This window comes from Rhincodon typus, chromosome 26 (genome assembly GCF_021869965.1).
Source record: "Rhincodon typus isolate 14 chromosome 26, sRhiTyp1.1, whole genome shotgun sequence".
Classification (NCBI taxonomy): Eukaryota; Metazoa; Chordata; class Chondrichthyes; order Orectolobiformes; family Rhincodontidae; genus Rhincodon; species Rhincodon typus.
In genome coordinates this window covers 21,565,570-21,589,796 of record NC_063357.1, presented here as the reverse complement: position 1 = coordinate 21,589,796, position 24,227 = coordinate 21,565,570, and the positions used below count along the sequence as shown (strand labels likewise).

General features: G+C 41.5%; 1 protein-coding gene across 2 annotated transcripts in view; it reads right to left on the bottom strand.

Moving 5' to 3' along the window:
- Positions 1-15,078, bottom strand: part of LOC109912896 (protein PIMREG) — a 19,369-nt gene extending 4,291 nt beyond the window's left edge. For both annotated transcript variants that reach the window (XM_020512340.2, XM_020512341.2), the window contains exons 1-3: positions 14,763-15,078; positions 9,808-10,100; positions 7,555-7,650 (exon numbers count right to left, since the gene is read on the bottom strand). In XM_020512340.2, coding sequence (XP_020367929.2) covers positions 7,555-7,650; positions 9,808-10,100; positions 14,763-15,020 — 647 coding nt within the window. In that variant the 5' untranslated portion in view covers positions 15,021-15,078. The remainder of the gene's footprint in view (positions 1-7,554; positions 7,651-9,807; positions 10,101-14,762) is intronic.
- Positions 15,079-24,227: the final 9,149 nt, after the last annotated feature.

Here is a 24,227-nt window from a genome sequence, read left to right as displayed (position 1 = left end):
CTTGGCCTGCTGTGTTCATCCAGCTCTACACCTTGTTATCTCGGAAACTCTGACGATACTCATTTGATGATGATTTCAAGGTTAGAAGTTAGCATGAGAAAGATAGAAAGATGCACGGACTGTTCATGGATAATCAAAATGCTGAAATTTACCTCAGTTAGATATAGTAGGCAGCAGGACCAGAAATATGTTGACCGTTATTTAACCCAACTACTCCTTAAAACAGGTTTCAGTCGAATATTTCAACAGAGTTCAACCGAATCCCAGAGGAAGTGCCTCAAAGTATTCCAAGAATTTTGAGATAATGCATTCTGTGTCTGCATTTAGCCTTAGGCAATCTGCAATAGCCTGCTAGAGGGATTTGCTTCTAACGATTACTTGTTTCCAGGCAAGAGAAGCAGCAGTTTGACTGTTTTAAAATTAATTGTGCCAATGACAGTGTAAATGTATTTAGTAGATTTTGAATTTTCGAAGTTTTGCACTTTGCACAACTCCCGATTCATGAAATTCAAACCAAACAATGATAAATCACAAACAGAAAATAGTAATGTTTAAATCAAACAAGGAACGCAAGAAGGATCTCATCCAGTGATAAACCATATATGGAAGCAGTGCCTTGAAGAGAAGAAATTCTGCTAACAAAATTATCAGAACAAACCACACAGTAATTCACTTACTGTCTCCCCAAAACTTGTCCACCACTTATAAGGCACAAGTCAGGAGTAATGAAACTTGCTTGGTTATCAGCTTACAGGACAAAACAGCCTGCTTGATTGATACCACATCGACCACCTTTCAGCATTAACCCTCTTCACCATCTCTGCACAATGACAGCAGTGTGTACCATATACAAGATGTACTCCAGTAACTCAGCAAGTCATCGCCAACAACAGCTTTCTGGTCCACTGTCTCTACTAAAGAGGCAGGCAGCTAATGCCACAGGAACACCATCCGCTGTAAGTCCCCCTCCAAGCCATACACAATCCTGACTTGGAAGGATACTTTTTTTTATTCACTTGTGAGGTGCAAGTGTCACAGGCTAGGGTTACATGGACTACGCATCCCTAATTGCTGTGTAGACGATGATGGTGAGGAGCCTTCTTGAAGTGCTGGCAAGGAGGTATTTCTAGAATATTGACCCAGCAACAGTGAAATAATGGCTATACTGTCACTGTTACTTCTCTGTCGCTGTGTCAAAATCCTTGAACTCCTTTTGTAACAGGTGTGTGTGTGTGTGTGTGTGTGTGTGTGTGTGTGTTCTTACACCCAAGAACTGCAGTTGTTTAGAGCGGCAACTCACCACTAGCCTTTTACGGGTGATTAGGGATTGACAATAAATACTGATCTACCCTGTGATGCCTACAATCACATGAATGAATAAAACAAAAAAGGCTCCCAATTAGAGCCACCATCTTGAATACCCATCCCAGTGATGAACGATTGAAATCAAACTGAAAATAAATTCACCCTCCACTCAGAGACATCCTCATATGTTGTTTCTGGGAGTTTAGAATCAGAGGCTAGGACTTGCTTAATTTAAAACCAATGGTCTACATTTTTTCAGTTGAGCCCCACACTGGTTCTTTTTCCCTCTGCTCATCACTGATTGGCTCAATGTGTACGCGCTTCCATTTGTCAAAAGTGCCCATTTTGTTAATCCTCCCAGTGAGATCTTGTGTTGATAATGCTCTAAGCCTAATCTCCATGTGGGCTGCAGCAGATTACATTGCCAGTGAGGAGCAACTTTCAAATGTATTTTTTTCTCTTATTTCTTTTTCATTTAATTCAGTAAAATTAATTATTGAGTTAAATATTATATTGGTCATGTTGTATGCATCGCTCAGTACCTCTTCAGAAAGCCTCTTCAGTATTGTTACATATTGATGTTAACATTATTTATTACATGGTGGTAAATTATTAAAAATCATTTAGTGTAAATCTGTTTTACTGAAGCTCTGGTAACATACGTTTTTATCACCATGAGAAAGTAATTAAATGTGCTGAGCTGCTTTTTGAATTGCTGCAGTCCTTAGAATATTGAGTCCTTAGAGCGCTGTTATGAACGGTCTTCCAATTTATGGAACAAAGGACAGTGACGGAATGGTGGCATAGTTCAGGATAGAGAGAGACTTGGAGGTAAGCTTGCAGGTTATGCTGCCATGCATCTGCTGCCCTTGTTTTTCTAGGTAGTAGAGATCACATTTTTGGAAGATGACTTAGTTACTGCAGTGCATTTCGTAGGTGGTACAGACTAGTGCACATTTGCATCAGTGGCGAAGGGAGTGAATATTGCTTTGAATGCTAACTAAATGGCCTGCTTTGCCCTGGATAGTGTCAAGCTTGAATGGATTTTGGAACTGCACTGATCTAGGCAACTGGACAGCATTCTATCATACTCCCGCCTTGTGCCTTGTAGATGTTGGACAGACTTTGAGAAAACAGGTGGTGAGTTATTCCCTGCATCCAACTGTTCATGGGTTCTGAATCAAGAGGTAATATCAAGATACAAAAACAGAAATTGCTGTAGAAACTCAGCAGATCTGGCAGCATCTATAGAGAGAGAAACAGAGTTAACATTTCAGGATCACTGAAATCGAAATGTTAACTCTATTTTTCCTCCACAGATGTTGCCAGACCTGATGAGTTTTCTAGCAGTTTGTTTTTGTTTCAGATTTCCAGTATGTAATTCTTTGTTTTATTTTGAAATCCAAGGTTAGTTTCAGGCCCACTCTTAGATCCTGATCTGATGGGCCTCATTCTTGGTCCACAGTAACTTGTTCTAGCACACTCCAATGCCCACGCATTCTCCTCCAATCAATTCCATTTCTCATCCACCCATTTATCAATTTCCCTGACCCATTCAATGCTAATTGCCAGCTTAAAGCATTTCCAAAGTGTCAGTACGCTGCAGATAAAGTTCACAACATAACTGCATCAGATTTATGAATTTGAAAATTTCAGCTAAAAAAGTGACAAATTGTATTGGACCAATCAAATACAAGATGGTATCTGAAGAAGTGAGAAGTCAGGAGACTATCTCCCAGCCTGCACTTAGAATCATTCTTCCCACAATCCACTGGACGGACAACTTCATTTGATTAGTCAAGATCAGATAAGACATAGTGGAGGAAATCAAATGGTGGAAAATTCTACCAATATAGAATTAACAACTCTGAACAAACAATTGTGCTTTTTTTTTAAAAAAATTTAAGAACAAAAGCACAAAGAATTATTTACTTTTATTGAAACAGGCACATTCTCAGTCAATTTGCTTCCTGTCATCTGTGCTCTCCTTCTGTACTCTCCTCACAGAATCCTGCTCTGATACACTTTTTACTTGTCTCTACCTCACCTTGCTGTGGAAAGACAAGATATCTTTATTCAATGCATCTATTAGAATAGGGCAATCCCGAGAACTGGAAGACCATTAATGGTCACGAGTCTGAAAACTGAAGCTGCTAAAAGTCGTATTTCTTTTCCCTCAGTCCCTGCATTCATTAGATTTTCTGATACATGCGGGAGTGTAAACCAACAAAAATAAAATCCAATTCTTTCAAATCAATTTTTTTCAAATCTAATGCAAACTGATTTTGCGAGCAGAACAGAAACCCCATGACAGAGAGTTCTCATTTTATTAAATCACTGCAGTCAAGAGACAGGAAATTCAAACTTCCGTTTTAAGCAAAAACATTTTACAAGGCCCCTGTAGGGGCTTTCAAGGCTGACTCATACATTTACAAATAGTTACGACTGAGTCAAAAGGAACTCGTGTACTGGATAAAATGTAAAGACAACTTACGCAATCTCAGAACTTTTCAACCAATGACTGACTTCTGGAATTGTAGCTTCTGTTGACATGTGGCGAATATGGCTGCTAACCCGAACATGTCGTGAGCTCCCACAAACAGTAACACAATACTCACCAGATTATCTGTCTTGTTGAGGCAAAAATATTGGTCAAGACTAATACAGGAGGTAGCGCCCCTCCACTCTTCTTCAAAAGAAGACCATGGGATCTTTTACAGTCATCTGCATGAGCAGCCTGAGCCCCAATTTAATGAGTCATCCCAATGGTGCCATTGTCGACAAGTGCACTACTCCTGCAGCTCTGTAATGCCTCGAAATTCAAGTCTCTAGACTGGCTCTTTTAGCCTCAAACCTCTGAATCAGGGGCAAGAGTTACACCAGTTGTATCATGGCTTACATTGGGAATCTTATGCCATTGTAGATAGGCAAAAGTACCAATATCATAGTAAAAATAATAGGTGAAGACGATACATTATTCGTTATATTCAGCATAATCCTCTTCCTTCCTCTAGAATGAGTTACAGGTCAAAAAGGTAGTTCATGGTCCCCCAGAACCTCTCAAACATTCTTCATATCCAAGTAAATAGGAGATCGATTGACAAGGTGCAGCAGGAGCAGGAAAGGAGGGGGAGGCTGTGGGGGTTGGGGATATGTAGAGAGATATTTCAATGTCAAAAATTCAGTTAAGACAGATTGCTTACTCAAATTATTTAAGTCTCAAGTTATTTCTATGCTCAAGTTTTGAAATATCATATTTTGACTACCGTTCAAGCCGGAAATTACCGATGATCATCAGGAACAGGCAACCACATAGACACAGTCATTTATGTCACCAGCAGGGGAAATACAGAAGCTAATCACAGGCAAAGTCGACCAGTAAAGATCCAAAGAGTTTGAACCAGAGTTAGCCCTGTTTTGTAAAGTTCCAATCTTCTGTGTACAGCCACAGGGTATGTACATCTGAGACATGTTCAAAGAAGGTGCGGTAATTGGCAAAGAATCAGAGGGGAGATTTCAATTCATCTTAATGTATCATCTGGCATTTACTGTCTGAAATTAAATTCCATAGCAGCTTTCAAAACAGATTTGTACAGATGTTGAAAATGAAACATTGGAGGACTATGGGGGGAACAAAACAAGATTAAATATCAGCTATGGCTCAGTTGGCAGCACTCTGTGAGGCAAGGTTTCTGTTCACATCCCTCAGCTGGAAAATAGAAGTCAAAGTTGAAACTCCACTGAGGGGGTGCTGCAATGTCAGCGATGCCATCATTCACATGAGATTTTAAACTTAGGCCCTGCTTGGATGTACGGTAAAAATTCCCTGGCACTATTTTGAAGAAGAACAGTGGAAATGTCCCTGATGTACCAACCAAAGTTTCTCTTTCAGTCAACAGTACAAATTGACTGTCGTGATCCTTATATTACAAGCATGACAACATCTTAACAAGTATTGAGTTGGTTGTGAAACACCTTGAGACACTCAGCAGTCATGAAAAGTGCTGCATAAAACTACGGTTTCCTGTTTTTTTTATTTCTTCTTTCAAAAAGCCAATACAAAGATGATAGAGACAGAAGGCTTCTTGATTCCAAGGCTGATGCCAAATGATTAAATACTCCCAATAGAGTTATATAAAGTTTCTGTTCCAAAAATAATATTCTATCAAGGACCAACTTCTGAATGAAGCTGTTTGAATTGAGTGCATGATTGGATTTGTACATCATGTCCAAGACAGTTTTTAACCAAAGGACAAACTACAGAGAATGAAAGAACTGTGGATGCTGTAAATCAGGAACAAAAACAGAAGTTACTGAAAAAGCTCAGCAGGTCTGGCAGTGTCCAGTGAAGAAAAATCAGAGTTAATGTCTCGGGTCTGGTGACCCTTTCTCAGAACCTTCTGAATAAGGTATACAAGTAAATAATATTCTTCTAGCTTTTCAATGTTTCAAAAATGACACTGAACTTTGGCCTACCTCAGAATAGTTTGATTAATGGCACAATTGACTTGTAACTTTGAGATTAAAGAAACATCATTGCTGAAGGCTGTTATAGAATTCCATCCAGCTCCATTCAATTAACACGCTTCAAAACACATGAAAGTGACGGCAGTAGTTGGAAATGTTGTTTATGGGTAATCTCCATACTCAACTTCAGTTACACACATTGGAAAAAGGGGTCATGACAACGAATCATTATTCCAAATTACTTACGAACATACTGAACAAGTAGAAATTTTGTTTTCTTTAAGAATTTTTTTAAAAAGTACATACAAAAGTCAAAGATGGTTGGGAGTGTAAGTTCTGAGAATTTAATTCAGTGTCCATCTGGAAGTTTCCTGTGTGGATTATACTCAATCCCGAGAGACAGCATGGGAATATTGCATCAGGAGGAAATTCAGACAGAGACTCTTCAAAAGGAAGAGACACAATGCAAAACTGAAATGTAATCTCCCATGGTCACAGAAACATTGGAGGCTGATTACCATCTCATCAGACACATGCTGCAGTGAGTTATACCCCAGACTGGGCGTGATGTGTGGCAAAAGGAAGCTGTGTGCATTGACACCAGTGCATGCACGCTACATGCCACTTTATGTGCACAGATACTGTGGGAGGAGGCAGGGAATGAGGGAACTCAGGATCGGTGGGGGAGGGGGAGCACAGAAGAGAGAGGGACAGAGGGGGAAGAGGGCCCTCCTTGATCCCCCCTCACCTTGGCCTCTCCATGGGTCCTGGGCCCTTCCTGTTGCTCTTCCATTCCCCAGCTTCTGTGGCCTCTTCCCTTCTCACACCAGGGGATTTCTCTCCCTCTCCCACCCTGCCACACTGTGCGGCAACCCCTCTCCATCCAACTGAAACCCAGCTCAAAAAATCACACCCCCTTCCTGCGCACTGCTGCATTTGGTGTATGACACCACATTTGAAGTCTGTGATGATGACAAAAAGTGTTTGGATCCGTGCACACATGCATTCCCGAATGAACACATGCATAGTTGCTCGTAGTTGCCAAAAGGCAAGCAATTCTGGGTGAAAGCCATGTTTGTACTTTTCTCCAAAAATCCAACTGCAACCCAGGTATCAGTGTGCTGCTCTGGTGTTCTAATTCTACTGGGCTGCCATTTGCTGTGAAGCTTTTAGCTGAAGAACATCCACTGGGCACCCCAGCGATTGTTGGAAGCACATCTTGAGTCAGCAAAGCCACCATCAAAAAGGAAACAAGGCAACTCCCTTTGGCTAAGCTGCAGAAACAAGAGTATTCAGACAAACTGCTCTACGCTGAAGTCAGTGCCACTGGAACCAAGTGCATCCTTTCACCAGCCTCACAGGCAAGCCAACGGACTGGCTCGTATATACTCTCCAGAATCGTATAAGCTAGAGACCCTCACCTGGAACCTTTAGTAACAAAGGAAACTCATGTAGGAATTATCCCATTTTGTTAGCAGTTTAAATCTGTTATGCAGAGGAAACACACAAATTCTAGAGGTCTGCCTGTTTACTCCCACCTTGCCTTCTCAGTAACCCTGCTATAGATCTTCTAACTTAGCACAGGGACTGAATCTCTGGGATACAGTACTACGATAAATGCATCAGCCCTCTGAAACTGAGGTGGTCACTATATAGATGTGTAATGTAGACACGTTACAGTACCTAATAACTCAAATTCAAACCCAGGACTCCAGAACATCACCTGGGTCTCTGGACCCCCACTGGGAACTGAAACAAAGATTTACATTAACCATACAATACCTTTCCTCCTTGGTGATGGCTTCATCAAATACCTGGGACAGGCGCTTTAATTGTCTAATTCCAAAAGACACCGATTCCAGATCACGATCGAACTGCCTGTTAACAAACACAAATGAGTACTTGGGGTGTATTTTACAACTGTAGTTCCTGACTTGGAGCCATTACAATCAGGACTCTCAACCAACTTCCCTCAACTTCAGCTAGCGGTTGATTCTAGTACCAGTAAATTAGGTCTGCAAAATCCTATTAATAGACGATCCCTCTACCCCTAAAAGAAGAAAGCCCAGCAAGGGGGTGAGACTTTCTTCTTGTTAGTCTAAACTAAAAAAGTGATTTTGAGCCACATCGTAATTTTCCTGGATATTGTAAAGCTCCAGGTAAAATTCCTCAGGAAAAAGAAAATGCACACTTTAGGAGATTCCCATCTTTTGTGATTATCGCCTTACACGTCATTTTACAAGGAAATGGGCTGCAAAGTGACTATTCAGGTAAAACCAACAGTCTCATATAATAACCGCCAGTGCGGGAGACACTGCGCTGGCTATTTACTAATTTCAAACATTGACTAAAGCACCAGTAGATCCTTTTGAAGGGGGTGCTCCTCAATTTCTAATAGTACTGGAGACCTGGTCACCTGATCTTTGGTGACCCACAGTAGAAGGCTAAGTCACATGATCTGCATATGAGACTGCTCCTGGGCCAGGCCAAAGTGGTCACCCACAGCTCATGGTCATTTGGTTTGATCACTCTGGATGCCACCTCCCATTTCTTTCTGTAGCAAAAGGACATTTTAAAAACTTTGAAAATATTCTGATTTATGATATTAAGCTTCCCTGGTTTTATTCAGAATCGAGGTTTTTATAGGTGGTGTCTTTTTTTTAAAAAAAATGATACTTCTGTTAAATTAATTTTATTTAGCTGTATGGCACTGAGACATTCTAATGTTGTCTTAATCAGATAATCAGAAGATTATCAGAAGTTGCGTTCTGAGGAAGGGTCCACTGCACCTGAAACATTGTCTGTGATTTCTCTCCACAGGGAGCTGAGCTTTTCCAACAATTTCTGTTTTTGTTTGATCTCCAGCATCCGCAGTTCTTCTGGTTTTATTCAGAAGATTAGAGTGGCTTTTGTGATCCAAAGTATTCCCCTCCACAACCAAGAAGTTAGCAGTCAACATTTCAGTTAACAGTCCTGAAGGACAAACACCTTCATGGACACTTGATTGGGGCATTACAAAAAACAAAATCACTAATCCTGTCATTGTTGGTAATCATTCACTAACAGATAAGCAAGAATCCCCAAGTTACAGCTCATTCTCAATGTATGCACTGACCCCAATCTTCTTTAGGAACAATAAGTGGAGGATTTTTGCCAATCCGATCAGCAGGAGCTTGCTCACAGCCCTTCTGTTTATCAGGGTACCATTCAAAACACTGACCAGCTACAAGACTGGGAGAGCCTTTGGCTGACAATCACAGCTCATTAGTTCCAGGGCTGAGTACTTAAACCAGCATTCATATTTAACACAGATCACAGCACACCTACTCAGGGGATTGCTGAACCACATTACATGCTCATCTCTGCAGCTGGTTGTGTCAGGATTGGTGTAGAGGGGTCAGAGCGGAATCAAATACTGTAGGTCTTCATAACATGGAAGCATTGTTGTGGCTGTTAAGCTACTGGCAATTGGGTAGGAAATAAATAATGCCAGCTATACTTCCACAGCAATTCACCCAAATAATCAAGAATGCAAAAATTAACAATAAACTGCTCTCCTGTCGTTCAAATAGAAGAGAGATAATCGTACCCATATCCTACATGGCACAATTTAATCTTGTCTGCCTGCGAACAAAATTGACTCCTTGACTAATGCAGACTATGCATTCCTCTCGGCTGCATGAAATGAGCTTAATTCAAAACTTTATTTACACCATCACTACCACAAGATTCAGTGTAAAGCAGTCCCATTTTCAACTGATTTAGCCTCCTGCATGACAAACACTTAATAAATTCATCCTTTGACCAAGTTGGTTTTGGGGTTTCACAGCCTTTAGATCCAAACTTGGTTCATCTAAGAATTTTGTAATGTGGACTTTAAAACTAATTGAATACTTCCTCCAGTTAACCAGCATTGAAAAACCAATGCAGCTTAGTCAGAGTATCAGTGTTTTATTTGTCATCTTCTATATTCCCCACTGTTGTCAGTCTCTTATACAATTGGCCCTGGGCAAAATGCTATGATAGTTTCTGTACCTTCTCCTACTAATTCCAGTAGGTGAGGCATAGGGACTCTTCAATGCAGCAGACCTAACTGATCTTCGTAGAGGAAGCCCATCCTGTTCGAGCAGCCGAGCAACTTCAGTCCACTTGGGAGTGTGATTCATGCTAGATGGTGTGGTACTGGTTCTCCCCTCCCTGCTGTAATGGGATCTTGATGGAGTGCCTTTCTTTGATGCCGATCCCTTGCTGCGTCTCCGAGGTGTTTGAGGCTTTGAAGGAGTGATGACCAGGCACTCACTGCGACTTTGTCGTCTTTTCTGCAGTTTCTACGGGGGTGGGGTGGGGTGGAGAGAGAAGAAACAATCATTAGTGTAGGAGGCCAGTATATTTTTTGAACTGTAGGGGAATTCTTATGAAAGCCTTTCTTTAGAAACGCAAGATTGAATCTCCCTCACTTACACTCATTCCAGTTTGAGATCACTTGACGTGAAGAAACGTTATTTCTGATGTTACCTTGGCTTCTTCGATCAATCATTTTAAACCAGTGTCATCTTGTTCTTCAACCTTCCACAAACAGTAAGTTTCTCTCCATCGAGATTCCTCACACGTCTGAACACCATCAAATCTCCATTCAAATCCCCTCTTCTCCAAGGAGAAAACCCCATTCTCTCCAAACATTCCCAAAAAAAACCCAAATCCCTCATCCTTGAGAACAATCTTATAACTCTTTTGCATATTCTGTAAAGCCTTCACATCCTTCTGGAAGGAAGGGTGGTGCCCGTAACTGGAGATAACACTTCAGTTTAGGCTAAATTGCAGTTTCATAAAGGGTTTAAGAGTAAGTTCCTTGCTTTTGCAGTCCATGCCTATACTTAGGAAAATCGAGAAACGAGTATCCTTTTCAACTAATTCCTCAATTTACTCTGTTACCTTCAAATGATTTGCACGTACATGTTCTTAGCTCTTTGTTCCTGCATGTGTCTTTTATTTTATATTCCCGTTCTTCATTGCTCTTATCAAAAGTCTATCTTTACCCATCTCAGGGTTCATGAGACTTCTGAGTTTTTGCCATCTGCAAATGCTGAAATTGTGGGCTGCACACCCAAGTCTAAGCCGCAAGTACAGATCAAAGAAAATTAGCAATCCTACTAGTGACTTTGAATATCACGTATGGTTGTGCTTTAGACAGCAGGAAGGTGTATAGTGATCACATAGCTAAATGACAGAAAGCAAATTTCATATCAGCACTCCCACTGTCCCTTTTATCCCACAGCTTTCAATGCTGCTAGGAAACTGGTTATGTGGAACTTCATTAAATGCCTTTTGGAGTCCATGTACACAACAATCAACCCCATTACCTTCATCAGTCCTCTTGACTCATGTTATGATCCTCATGAAGACCAATAACATGAAATAATCAAACTTCCTATATAATCACAACAGAAGAAACTGCCAGACAAGTAAAAGTTTTCAAAACTGAAACATTTCTGCAATAAATCAGATCAAAACAAAACAAGCAACCCAGATTCAGTACAAACTATGAACACTTTAAATAGCTGTTACAAACAAGATAAATCTTAGAGCTTTCAGGTGGCAGTCAAATATGCGGTACCACATACAGTCTAGATATCTCTCACAGCACTATCCACATCAGGTAGAGTTCTAACCACTCATTGTCATGCCGTACTTAATCTTTAAGTGGCCTCTGATAACCACTTGATTCCATCCAAGATCTACAGATGCAATTATCACCAAGGCACTTCTGTGGAGCCTCTTTCAGTTGACTCATCATATCATTGGTGATGTAGCTTTCCAGAATCCCCTTTGTAATCATACTACAGCTTTAAGGGTGTATTTTGTCCTTTTTTTTGGAAGAGAAGTTTTAAGACAGTTGTGATGAGCAGTCTATTTGGATCCAATAAAATAAATAACTTAGGAGACATGGGTTTTTTTTAATATAAAGATATTGGAACAATAAAAGCAACCTGAATGGGTGGGGTCAAGTTCCCACAGAATCAGGGATTTGTAGTTTTAGCTTTCAGCAGTTGTTGCTGAGGGCTTTGAAGCTGTACGTGGAAGCTGCAGTACGTTTCTCCCTCAGTTTTCTCCTGAGCTGCTAGAATTGCATGTGAGACAATTTATTGACTTTAGCATTGCCAAGGGTGTGTTTACGGGATGTTCCTATATTGGAACAGTTATTGTTTAGTAGTAAAATAATCTATTGGAAAACTTAACAGAATAATAGAGTTAAGTTATTCCAATTTCTTCTTTCTTTTGTTGCATTTTAACCACAGTGTATGAATAAAATGTGGTTTGCTTCAAGACTGGTTGGTTCAACAGGTGAACTGCATCCTGAACACGACGCCTCGAACTTGCCTTTAATTAAGAAAAGGTTAGGGTCTGGGCTATCTTCTTAATATGTATTGAGGGGTTTTGACCTGCTCCATAATACTTTCATCTACCTGCTTGTGAACAGTATGTGCTCAGTCCTGGTAAAATCCAGCCAGCTCTTCAGTATGCTTGGACAGCTCACACGGTTTTACTTACGTTTCATTGCTTTCAGGTGCCTCACTCACACAGCTTCAACAAAATCCCCATCTGTTCTGACAATGCACACCAAAGTCTGATCTTCCAATTAGTTTCCATTTCCCTAGTAATCTAGATGTCTGTCAGAACTTAGATGTCACAGCCAAGAAATCTAAGAAAGAAAGTCCTCCCAGAGATATTGTTTTGGACAGTCTGTTTCAGCTAGAAACAAATCTCAAAGATAAAAAGTACAGGCTTTGAAACTCTTTCATTAATTACCAAAAGAAAACTGAATAAATCAAAAACTGACTTGATTAAAAGAAAACAGCCTGTGTTGGTTTTCCTGCATTAATCCACATTTGTCCAAGTGACAGTTAGTGTTATTCCAGATTATCACTTCAACATCTTCCTAATACTGAAGTTAAACTGACTTGCCTGCTAGCAGAATCTTATCCCAGCAGCCTAGAAATACCACCACCATGACAACCTTTTACCATTTTCTACCATGGTTGGTTTATACATAAAAGATGTTGGATTTTGAGAGATAATTAATTGCATGTTCATGGAAATTCAAAACAAAATGGAAATGACACAAACTAGCAGTCACTGAATAGTATTGGCTCCCTTCACCTAATATCAGGATTGTTCTCCCTTCATGGGTATGTTGACTTCAGCAGATATTAACCCTCAGCCTTTTTACTTACACTCAGCCACTCTTAACAGAACATTTGCAACAGCAAAGCCTTCCTTGCAGATTCTCCTAAAGGAACAGCCAAATCTTTCAGTCTTTCCTCCAGTGATTCAGGTGAGTGCAGGTAGACAGTGGTGGGGATTGGTCAGTGAGGTGGGAGGGGCGGATAGGTGAGAGAGAAGACGGACAGGTCAAGGAGGCGGTGATGAGACGGAGGGTTGGTCTTGGGATGAGGCCGGCAGTTGGGAGATTTTGAAGCTAGTAAAGCCCACATTGAGACTATTGGGTTGTAGGCTCCCAAGGCGGAATATGAGGTGCTGCTCCTTCAGTTTCTGGGTGGCATCGTTGTGGCATTGAAGGAGACCCAGGATGGACATGTCACCCAGGGAGTGGGGAGTGGGAAGTGGGAGTTGAAATGGTTCGCAACTGGAAGGTGTTGTTGTTTGTTGCAAACGGAGCACAGGTGCTCTACAAAGCGGTCTCTGAGCATCTGACATGTCACTGACTATTCCCCACTACTGCACTCACCGATCGCCATCCCACCTATCTTCCCCAGCCCATCTCATCCCCGCCTCCTCGGCCTGTCTGTCTTCTCTCCCACCTATCTGCCCCTCCCACCTCACTGACCAATCCCCATCACTGCCTACCTGCACTCACCTATCACCATCCCACCTACCTTCCCCAGAACCCCCTCCTCTCTATTTATTTCAGAGCTCCTTCCCCCTCCCACCTACCTTCCCCAGCACCCCCCCTCTCTATTTATCTCAGAGCCCCCTCCCCCACCCCCATTTTCTGAAGAAGGGTCCCGACCTGAAACATCAGCTTTCCCGCTCCACTGATGCTGCCTGGCCTGTGTTCCTCCAGCTCCACACTTGTTATCTATGACTCCAGCATCGGCAGTTCTTACTATCTCTCAGAAGCAATGAAGTTGTTGCAGGATGTCAAGGAAGCGGTTTGCTAACAGCAAGCTCCTAAAGCTAACACCGATCCATATATTAAAGCAAATGGGGAAAAACAAACAAAGGTGTAAGTTTTAAGGTATTTTAAAAAGAGGACAGAGATGTAGAAAGGCAGAAAGGTTCAGGGAGCTTACTTGAAGGCACAGCCGCCAACAGTGGACAGTCAAGATGCCAGAATTAGCAGAGTACAGATATTTGAGGGTTATGGGGCTGAACGAGATTACAGCAATAAGGAGAGACAAGAATTTGAAAACAAAACAATGATGTGAATTCTAAAATCCAGCAGCTGCTTCACTGTGAGTCAGTGTAGGTCAACAACAGGACTTGATCCAAGTTAAAACATGGGCCTGTAGAGTTTAGAGTGACCCCAAGATTACAGGGATCTCACAAACAGCAATGAAGTATAAACCATATCATTTGTTTAAGCGATATTGGCTTGGAGATAAGTTATTGATCAGGACATTATGGAGAAGTGAGCAAAAATCAACGTGACACTGTCTGCAATGTAAGGAACGCAGCCAATTGCCACATCAGCTCATTTCAGTTGAACCAGTCATGTATATTTATCGTACAGTTATACTACAGTCTACCACCGTCAGGCACACATTACGTTATCTGCGAAATGTTTGCCAGCTGAATAGTCGTGCCGGCAGTACTGCTGGCTTCCAAATTACTTTTACACTTTGCTACTAAAATAAAACTGGAGTCCATATCTTTCTTAAGCAACGTCAGTTTTCGAAACCTTGGCGTTTTAAATGGAATAATGGCATTGCTACACTCCATGGTGTCAAATGTAAGTAAAGACAAGTTACCAGGGAGACGTTGCCCCATGTGTTCCTCGCAGTCCGACCTATAGTTTGTAAAGCATTAGGTTTCTTGGTGAGCTCCAGACTCTCCCAACTCGGGGTGTGGTCGACGTTAAAGTCCACCTGCCCAAGAGGCAGCCTCTTCCTCAGGGACATGCGGATAGTGTTGAGGGAGCTGGACGAGGACATCTCCCTGAACAGATCGGTTGGCGGACTATCGCCTTCTTCCTGTAGGATCTGATGGTGCTTTCTCCAGGTTGGCATTGCGACCTCCGTGGTTGGGAGCGAACGCCTGACTGTCTCTGCCCGTCTGTCCCTTTCTTGTTTTTGAATTTGGCGCAACTTTGTAGCGGAGTGAAATAAACGCGATCGGATTGGTGAAACCGACAAGATGACGTGCTGAGGCCCGCGCTGATTGGCTGCCGGTTACGTCACTGGGAGGGGGATTGCTCGGGCTCCGGCGACTTTGTTCCCAAGTCTTTGTCCCTCAACAGGAAAAAGGATCCGATCAAGTAACAGCAATGTGTCCATTTCTTCCCGGGAGCTGATGGAAATTACCCTTTCATTCTTGTCATCTCAGCGCCCTCTGGTGAGACCACGAAACATGGGCTGCTGCCACAGTTCTTATTATGAGAAAATAAAACACTGCTACACTCATTTAAAACCAGTGAAACAAATCCTACAGGAAGGCAAAACGTTTCCAGTGTCAATTTCTGAAGAGGGATCACTGGACTCGAAACGTTAACTCTGTTTTCTAACTTCACAGATGCTGCCAAACCTGGTGAGTTTCTCCAGAGATAGTAGGAACTGCCGATGCTGGAGAATCTGAGATAACAAGGTGTAGAGCTGGATGAACACAGCAGGCCAAGCAGCATCAGAGGAGCAGGAAGGCTGACATTTCGGGCCTAGACCCTTCTTCAGAAAGACCCGAAACGTCAGCTTTCCTGTTCCTGTTGTCTGAGTTGCTGTGCTCCTCCAGCTCCATATTTTATCGACCCAGATTTATCTTCACAAGTTATACAAAACACCGAGCTTTAAGCATGAACATTGATATGATTTGAACGCAGGTTGTTAATAACTTGGAAGAAATAGGGAGAATCCTTTCCAAGCGATCGTTTAACTGGCCGTCACACACTTTGAACCGAGGGTCTCTATTTTGTTTGTTCTCCTTGGATTGGGGAAGGGGGGATTTGCACATTGTTTTCCGAAACGAATTACACGCTCTTAATACTTCACTGAAAACAGATAAGCAGGGCATTTGTATCGTTAAATCTTCCCTCTACCACGAACGACCTTAGAGTCATAGAAAGGCAACACAAATGGGAACTATTAAGTGGAATCTTACAGGGCCTGAGGATGTGCGCTGTGGTAAAAATATTGAATCTCTACCGTGCGGGAAGAGGCCATTCGGCCCATCGTTACTGCACCGACTCTCTGAAGAGAATCCAGCCCAGACTCAAGCCCCTACCCTATTCCTATAACCCTGCATATACCATTGCTTTCCACACACAGCCTGCATATTATAGGGCAATTTAGTATGACCAGTCAATCTAACCTGCACATCTTTGGACTGAGGGTGGAAACAGGCACATTCCACAGAAACAGGGGGAAGTGCAAAATCCACACGGACAGTTACCTGAGGCTGGAATTGAACCTCCCTGGCTCTGTGAGATAAAAGCGCCACCCATATCTGAGAGTATCACTGAAAAGTTAACAATGCCCATACAAAGGTTGGGATTGAATTAGTTGTGTTTTCCAGCAGAGTTCAGGAATTGGAGACAGGGTTCTTGCTGGGCAGTTTAGATGCCTATTAGCTGACTGTCTGTCATCCTCTTAAACTGCAAATCTGCCCTTGCAAATATATAGCTTTCTATTGTGCCACTGCTGTGAGGAATATATACACCTCCAGAATTCCTGACATGAAAGGAAATGGATACTTGGCCTCTCAAGCTCACCGCTGACTCCTCCAGACCTTCACACCAGTTCTGCTGTCAGAATACCAGAAGCTTACAGGAGCTGGGAAGTTGGCAGTGTTCACAACTTGCTACACCACGGTGATACCTCTCTTTGTTATGGCCAGACCCTGGGATTCACTGTTCAACCAAACCCACTGGCTCTATAGACATTATCACATTCTGCATTCCCTGGCCCATGTAAAACCCTAAACCATGTATTGCCTCAGAGAATGTTACATCGTAGGATGTGGTCATTTCTGCAGTGAAACTACTGCCAACTCTGCTGTAAAACCCTAGACATCGAAATGGATACCTGTTGCTTAGCATTTCCCTGCATACACATTGATTTAAAATGAGCAGAGGTGGGAGAGAATAATGCAAAGCACATGCTGGAGATCTGAAACAAACAAAATCAGAAATTGCTGGAGAAACTCAGCAGGTCTGATGAAATGTTACTGGATTTTGAAATTTCTCTCCACAGATACTGTCAGAGCTGCTGAGATAACACAGAAATAATGGGAAGATCTGTGTTTGGGGAGAGGGCACAAAGAGAACATAAGCAGAAACATGACCTAGTAGAAAAATGGATGAGAGTGAAACGCAGAGAATGCTGAATGGATGGATTTATAACACCCCTCCCAATTATCTAACCACAGTTATCATCCAGCCCTATAACAAAAGTCTTGAAGTTCCTTTAAATATAAGGAATCCTATCACAATTTCCTGGCATTATTTTATGTCATATGCTACTTTGCATTTGATGATTCCTAGGCCCTTTTAGTACAGTTGCAATAAAGCTATTAACATCACAGCAAATGTTTTGCAGCTCTTTGCCAGTGTACAATGAAGTTACATGAAACAAGGTGTAATTATTCAAATCCTTGCAGTTAATACAACGCACATGTCTATTTCACTGCAAGCAAGTTCATTCAGCTGATGATCACTCCCATTTTTCCAGCTACCTAACCTCTGACTTTGACAATGTTGATTACCATCCCCTCATGCTGCCTATCATTCCACCAATCAGTTTGAATCGAATACCACTCCAGTTGTTCCCTCTACCTGTGCAATTTGTGATTAACTGATCACAGCTGGAAGTAAAAGCTCAGTGGCTAGCACTGCTGCCTCACAGTGCTAGGGATCCGGGTTCCACCTTTGGGTGACTGTCTGTGTGGAGTTTGCACATTCTCACTGTGTCTGTGTGGGTTTCCTCTGGGTGCTCTGGTTTCCTCACACAGTCCAAAGATGTGCAGGCTAGGTGAATTGGCCATGCTAAATTGCCCATAGTGTTCAGGGATGTATAGCTTAGGTAGGTTGTAAGGGGATGGGTCTGGGTGGGATGCCCTGAGGGTTGGTATGGACTTGTTGGGCCAAAGGGCCTGTTTCCACACTGAAGGGATTCTATGATCAAATACTCTACTGAAATTCTGTACCTTTTACAAGACCTAATGTACACCTATATAATTTATACTAATGTGTTATCCTTGTCTCTGAAGTTCTAAAATTATGTGAATAACTTTATAATTGCAATTCAACTCTATTTGTCAATTTTTTCATTCTTACCCATATTTGATTCATTCACAAACAGCAAGACAAGTATAAGACAAGAAGTATTCTATCTCGGTACAATGATAATGCATTTTCCTGATAAAAAATGCATTGTAGAACTGCAGAATTATAGAATGCTATGCACAGTCGACACTGCTTCGGCACATTGTCCATTGTTGGCTCTCTGAAAGATTTATCCACCTGGTTCCATTATGTATGAACGATTAAAATTGACAAGAATGAAAGACTAGCTGGTCCACTGAGTCTGCCTACACAACAGCTGAAGAATATCATGATGAAACATTTCCTTCATGCACCCTCCCTATCCCTGCTATTATGGGATTTGCTGGGAGAGGCAAAAGAAGAATAAAAACCTAGAATGAAAGGGAATATTCCATTCCAGGGATGTGAAAGCTTTGGATAGGATACAGAAAAGATTCACAAGAATGGTTTCATGGATGCGGCATTTCATTTTAGTAGATAGACTGGAAAAGTTGGGCTTGTTTTACTTGGAGAATGTTGACAGGCGATTTGTTATAGGTATTCAAAATCATAAGTAGTCTGGATCGAATCAATAGTGAGAAATTGTTTCGGCTGGTGGAAGGGTCAAGAATGAGAGAGAGCAGATTTGAAATAATGAACAAATTTAGCACCCGTGACATGGGGAGAAACTTTGTCAAACTGCGAGTTGTTAGAATATGGAATGGCCTGCCAGAGAATATGGTGGATGCAGGTTCGATTGCAGTATTTGAGAAGGAATTGGATCATCACCTAAAAAGGAAGAATGTGCAAGACTATGAGAAGAAGGTGTGGCAGTGACACTGGATGCATTGCTCATTTGAAAAGCCAGCTCAGACACAGTGGACTGAATGGCCTCCTGCTGTAATCCTTCTGTGTTTCTGTGATCAATTATTTGTGCAAATCTCTTTTAATAACAACTGTATCAGAAATGATGCTTCTATTACTGTTTTCATTTGGGCAAACCATTTGATAAGCCCAAATACATACAGTATGACAGACTTTCCCTAATGTCACCTTAGTTTTGGTATTTTATTCTCTACTGTTACTGACAAATAGACCAGTTTAAATATGTTTTCTTTTGTTCCCTATCAAAAACTCCCTTATGATTTTGTGCACATCTTCTGACTTCCACGAGACTAAGTTGATTATTCTGGAGTTGGATTTTGTAATTAAAACAACTGCTATGCAGACATACATTGGGAGTAAGTGGCCAAAATACGAGAACAACTTGGAAACTCAGGTGAGAACGCAAATCTTTGGAATCATGCAGGGTTCAGTTCAGGGTGCTGAAATAGAGGAGAAAACTTACAGACAATTAGACGAAAGCTTATAGCAGTCTCCAATCAAGTTCACAAAGAAACCGAGAGCAGGAAAAGTGGAGAAGAAAGTTTGAGGAATTAATGTAGAAGATAACAGAGAAGGAGTTGGAGGATGGGAGTAGTAAAGAAAATTAGCAGACCATGAGATATACTCATTTTATAAAAGAAATGTCTCAATCACAGCTGCTGTGAAAAAGATTGAGAACTGGGAAAGGAGTTTTGCAGAATGTGGACAGCAGATGGAGCAAGTGTAAAGACAGAATAGTGCCCTTTGAATCACAGTTAAAAAACAACCATCACTTGGTGTTGCTCAAGCTATACGTTAACATTAATCTCTCTCTAATGCAGAGAGATGCAATGGTCCTTTGTAGACTATGGCTTATCACTTGTTTGTTTGAAAGATGCATCAAGATGCATTTTCTGTGCCTATTGTAACAGATAAAAAGAGATATTTGAATTTGTCCTAGTGGCACATAGCTAATGGCTATTGTAAAGGTTAGGAAATGGATAAGGACATTTTTTTTAAAATTCCCTACGGTGTGGAAACAGGCCCTTCGGCCCATCAAGTCCACACCGACGCTCAGAGCATCCCACCCAGACCCATCCCCCTATAACCCACGTAATTTACACATCCCCAAACACTATGAGGAATTTAGCACGGCCAATCCACCTAGCCTGCACATCTTTGGACTGTGGGAAGAAACCCACACAGACTCGGGGAGAACATGCAAACTCCACACAGACAGTCACCCGAGAGTGGAATCAAACCCGGGTCCCTGGCGCTGTGAGGCAGCAGTGCTAACCACTGAGCCACCGTGCTGCCCATATGCTCCATGAAAGAAGAAAGTCGTGCCATTGATTCAACCACCAGTAACCCAATTTGGTCTCCTGATTCCTAGAATGTTACTGCTGAAAGATATGGCAGCAAAAGTACCAAAATGTGGCAGGAAAGAGAATGTTATAAAAAGTTTCAATTACATCACCCAGCCGTGGAGTTTAACAATCTGGATGCACCGGAGAACACAAAGCTGCTTACATGAACATTAGAATTGACCATTGACAGCACCCAGACAAGTGACTGGAATGGGAGTGGGGTCTATCAATGACAGAGATTCTATAAACCCACAGTTTAAAAGGGTGAATCGACCAGACATTAACTGAATGTAATTGGCAAATGTGAAACCCATTGTTTACTGGCCTGGTGCAGTAATATCATAACTCAGGGCTAGCGAGAAATAACCTAATTGAGGCCAATGCTATACACCACATGCTATTCAGTGGCTAAATTGCTAATAAATAAGTGACATTCGCATCTCCAAATAATCCAGGAATACTCTGATTCTGAGGATGTGAGTCACCAGAAGTAATCAGCTTTGAAGTATGTTGCAACCAGACCGTAGCCAAGGTTCCCCAAGTTATTATGATTCTATCTTAAATTAATTTATGTTTTAAAAGGGGCCAATGTAATGCTTCCTTGAATTAACGGAAGAATGAATTTATTAGTTACAAGACATGAGAAGGAATGATAACACAACACATTTGCATGCAGAGTCAGTCGTGAAGAGTAGATCATGGTATGTTATGGCAATTACAGTGGATGCTGCAGTAACATTGGTACTGGAAGCTGAGCAGTCGATTTTGAGTTTCTTGTCTTTGGCAGATGATTTAAACACCTTTGTCTTGGTTCTTTTTGACAGTGGCTAACTGGCAACACTTAGAGTGGCAGAGTATATGCCCCTTTCTTTACCTGTGATGCAGAGGTGTTTAATGACTGTTCTCAAAGCTGTGACTCTCACAATCATATTAGTCCCTTTACTAGGACATCACTAACACATACAGACTGGGTTTGAAGCTCACTTTTAACTCTTGTTCCTGTGTATATTTGAAAAGGGAAAATGCAGACGTGTTTCACACCCAGGCTGCTGTCTTTTTTTTACTACGGTGTTCTGAGATATTCACAGGAAACTAAAGTTCAGCTTTTGCTCCATTCCTCCCTTTGAAGTTTCTTTGAACCTGCAGTTGTGACATTCCAGAGTTTTTCTACAGTGACTGGATTTACACCCATGGTCATTTTGGCTGAGATATGGAGGACTTCTTTTCTCAGAGTGTAGTCAGTCTGTGGAATTCCTTATTGCAGAGAACTGTTGGGGCTAGATCATTAAGTATGTCCAAGGGTGAGTTAGATAGATCTTTAATTAGTAATGGAATCTAGAGTTCTAGGGACAAGACAAGAAAGTTTAAGATTATCAGATCAGCCATGATCTCATTGAATAGCAGAGCAGACTCAATGATCTGAATGGCCTACTTCTGCTCTTATATCTTATGGTGCTTCCAAAGGAAGAAAGAAAGACTTGCATTTGTATAGCACTACTCACAATAACTAGATGAATCAAAGTGCTTTGTAAATAAATGAGCATTTCTGAATTCTAGTCACTGCTTTAATGTAGGAAACATGACAATCAAATTGCAACATCAAGTTCCCACAAACAGCAATGTGAAGATGATCAGATGACCTCTTATTGTGTTTTTAATTGAGGGACAAATGTTAGTGAAAACACTGGCTTAATGACCCTGCTATTCCTCAGTATAGTTTCCCCGGGATCTTCAAGGAGTCACTGGAGTTGATATTCAGTGAGAAAAGTTTAAATACATGGTCCAAGTATTTTGGATTTGCCAATGCCACTCTGAAGATCCTTCTGCCATTCCCAACAACTTACAACTACAAGAACAGATTTCCACTACTACAAACAAAGTTTGATATTCAGCTGAATGTTGGAGCCCTCCAACTTGGAATGAGAGGCCATTTTTCCCATTAAATCCTCATGAATTATTTTGCGTTAGGAAGTGAAAGTGAGTAGAATAACACCAGTAGCTGGTTTACAATCTTTTAAAAACAACATGTTGGAAATCTGAAAGAAGAGTAGAAAATTCTCAAGAAATTTAACAGGTCTATTAGTATCTATAGAGCGAGAAATACAATTAATGATTTGAGTGCAAAGACTATTTTTAGGAACAGTTCCAAAGAGTCAAAATAAGGGTCTTGTGTTAACTCTGTTTTTCTTTCCACAGAAGCTGTCAGTGCTGCTGAGTTTCTTGAGCATTTTCTGCTTTTATTGCAGGGTCTTTTACATTGTCTGACCAATGTAGATGAAAAGATTTGAGAACCAGGAATGGCATCACCACAGAGTTCAATCCTTTGCTTACATGCCCAGAGTGGCACAAATCAGCCTGGAGCTCAGTGATCAGTGGTGTTCCGCAGGGATCTGTTCTGGGATCTCTGCTCTTTGTGATCTTTATAAATGACTTGGATGAGGAAGTGGAAGGGTGAGTTAGTAAGTTTGCCGATGACATGTAGGTTGGTGGAGTTGTGGACAGTGTGGAGGGCTGTTGTAGGTTGCAACAGGACATTGACAGGCTGCAGAGCTGGGCAAAGAAGTGGCAGATGGAATTCAACCCAGAAAGTATGAAGTGATTCATTTTGGAAGGTCAAATTTGAATGCAGCATACAGGGTTAAAGGCATGATTCTCGGCAGTGTGGAGGAACAGAGGGATCTTGGGGTTCACGTCCATAGCTGTGAGGTTATGCTGCAGCTCTATAAAACCCTGGTTAGATTACAGTTGGAATATTGTGTTCAGTTCTGGTGTCCTCATTATAGGAAATGTGTGGAAGCTTTAGCGAGGGTGCAGAGGTGATTTACCAGGATGCTGCCTGGACTGGAGGGCAGGTCTTATGAGGAAAGGTTGAGGGAACTAGGGCTTTTTTCATTGGAGCGAAGTAGGATGAGAGGTGACTTGATAGAGGTTTACAAGAAGATGAGAGGCATAGATAAAGTGGATAGTCAGAGACTTTTCCCAGGGCGGAAATGACAATTATGAGGGGGCATAATTTTAAGGTGATTGGAGGAAGGTATAGGGGAGATGTCAGAGGTAGGTTCTTCACACAGAGAGTGGTGGGCATGTGGAATGCACTGCTGGCAGTGGTAGTGGAGTCAGATACTAAAGAGACTTTTAAGTGACTCTTGGAAAGGCCCATGGAGGATAGTAAAATGTAGGGTATGCAGGGTAGATTGATCTTAGTAGGATAATAGGTCGGCACAACATCGTGGGCCGAAGGGCCTGTACTGTTCTATGTTCTAACCACTAGGATAGAACACAGGACTATTAAAATTGAGTGTTTGTGAGTGTGTGATAGGTTATCAATATCTCGTGTCTCCAGTTTTAGTTTGAGATTTACTTTTGAAGGATGAGCAGACATAAGGAAACAGAACAATATGTCTGTTTTGGTTTGAATTTTGAGGTATGGGATATGAAGGGAAACATAACAGCTCCCTTTTTATTAACGTCTGTGTTGACAGACAATCAACCGCTTGGAAATGAAAGGAGGACACAATCCAAGAGTCAGAACTGATGAGAACCAGGAAGGATGTGAATGAAAAACTAACTAAGCTTAACTAAATAGAAAACGTTCGTCATGCTGAATCATGAATTATACCACAGAGGTTCCAAGCCCTGCAGCACTGTATTTATCATGAAAATAAAGCCAATTATTTGGATAAGTTGAAGCTGCCTTGTGATATAAGAGTCTGAAAGGGCTAATGTGACTGTTAATAAGACTGTGAAAGCACAAT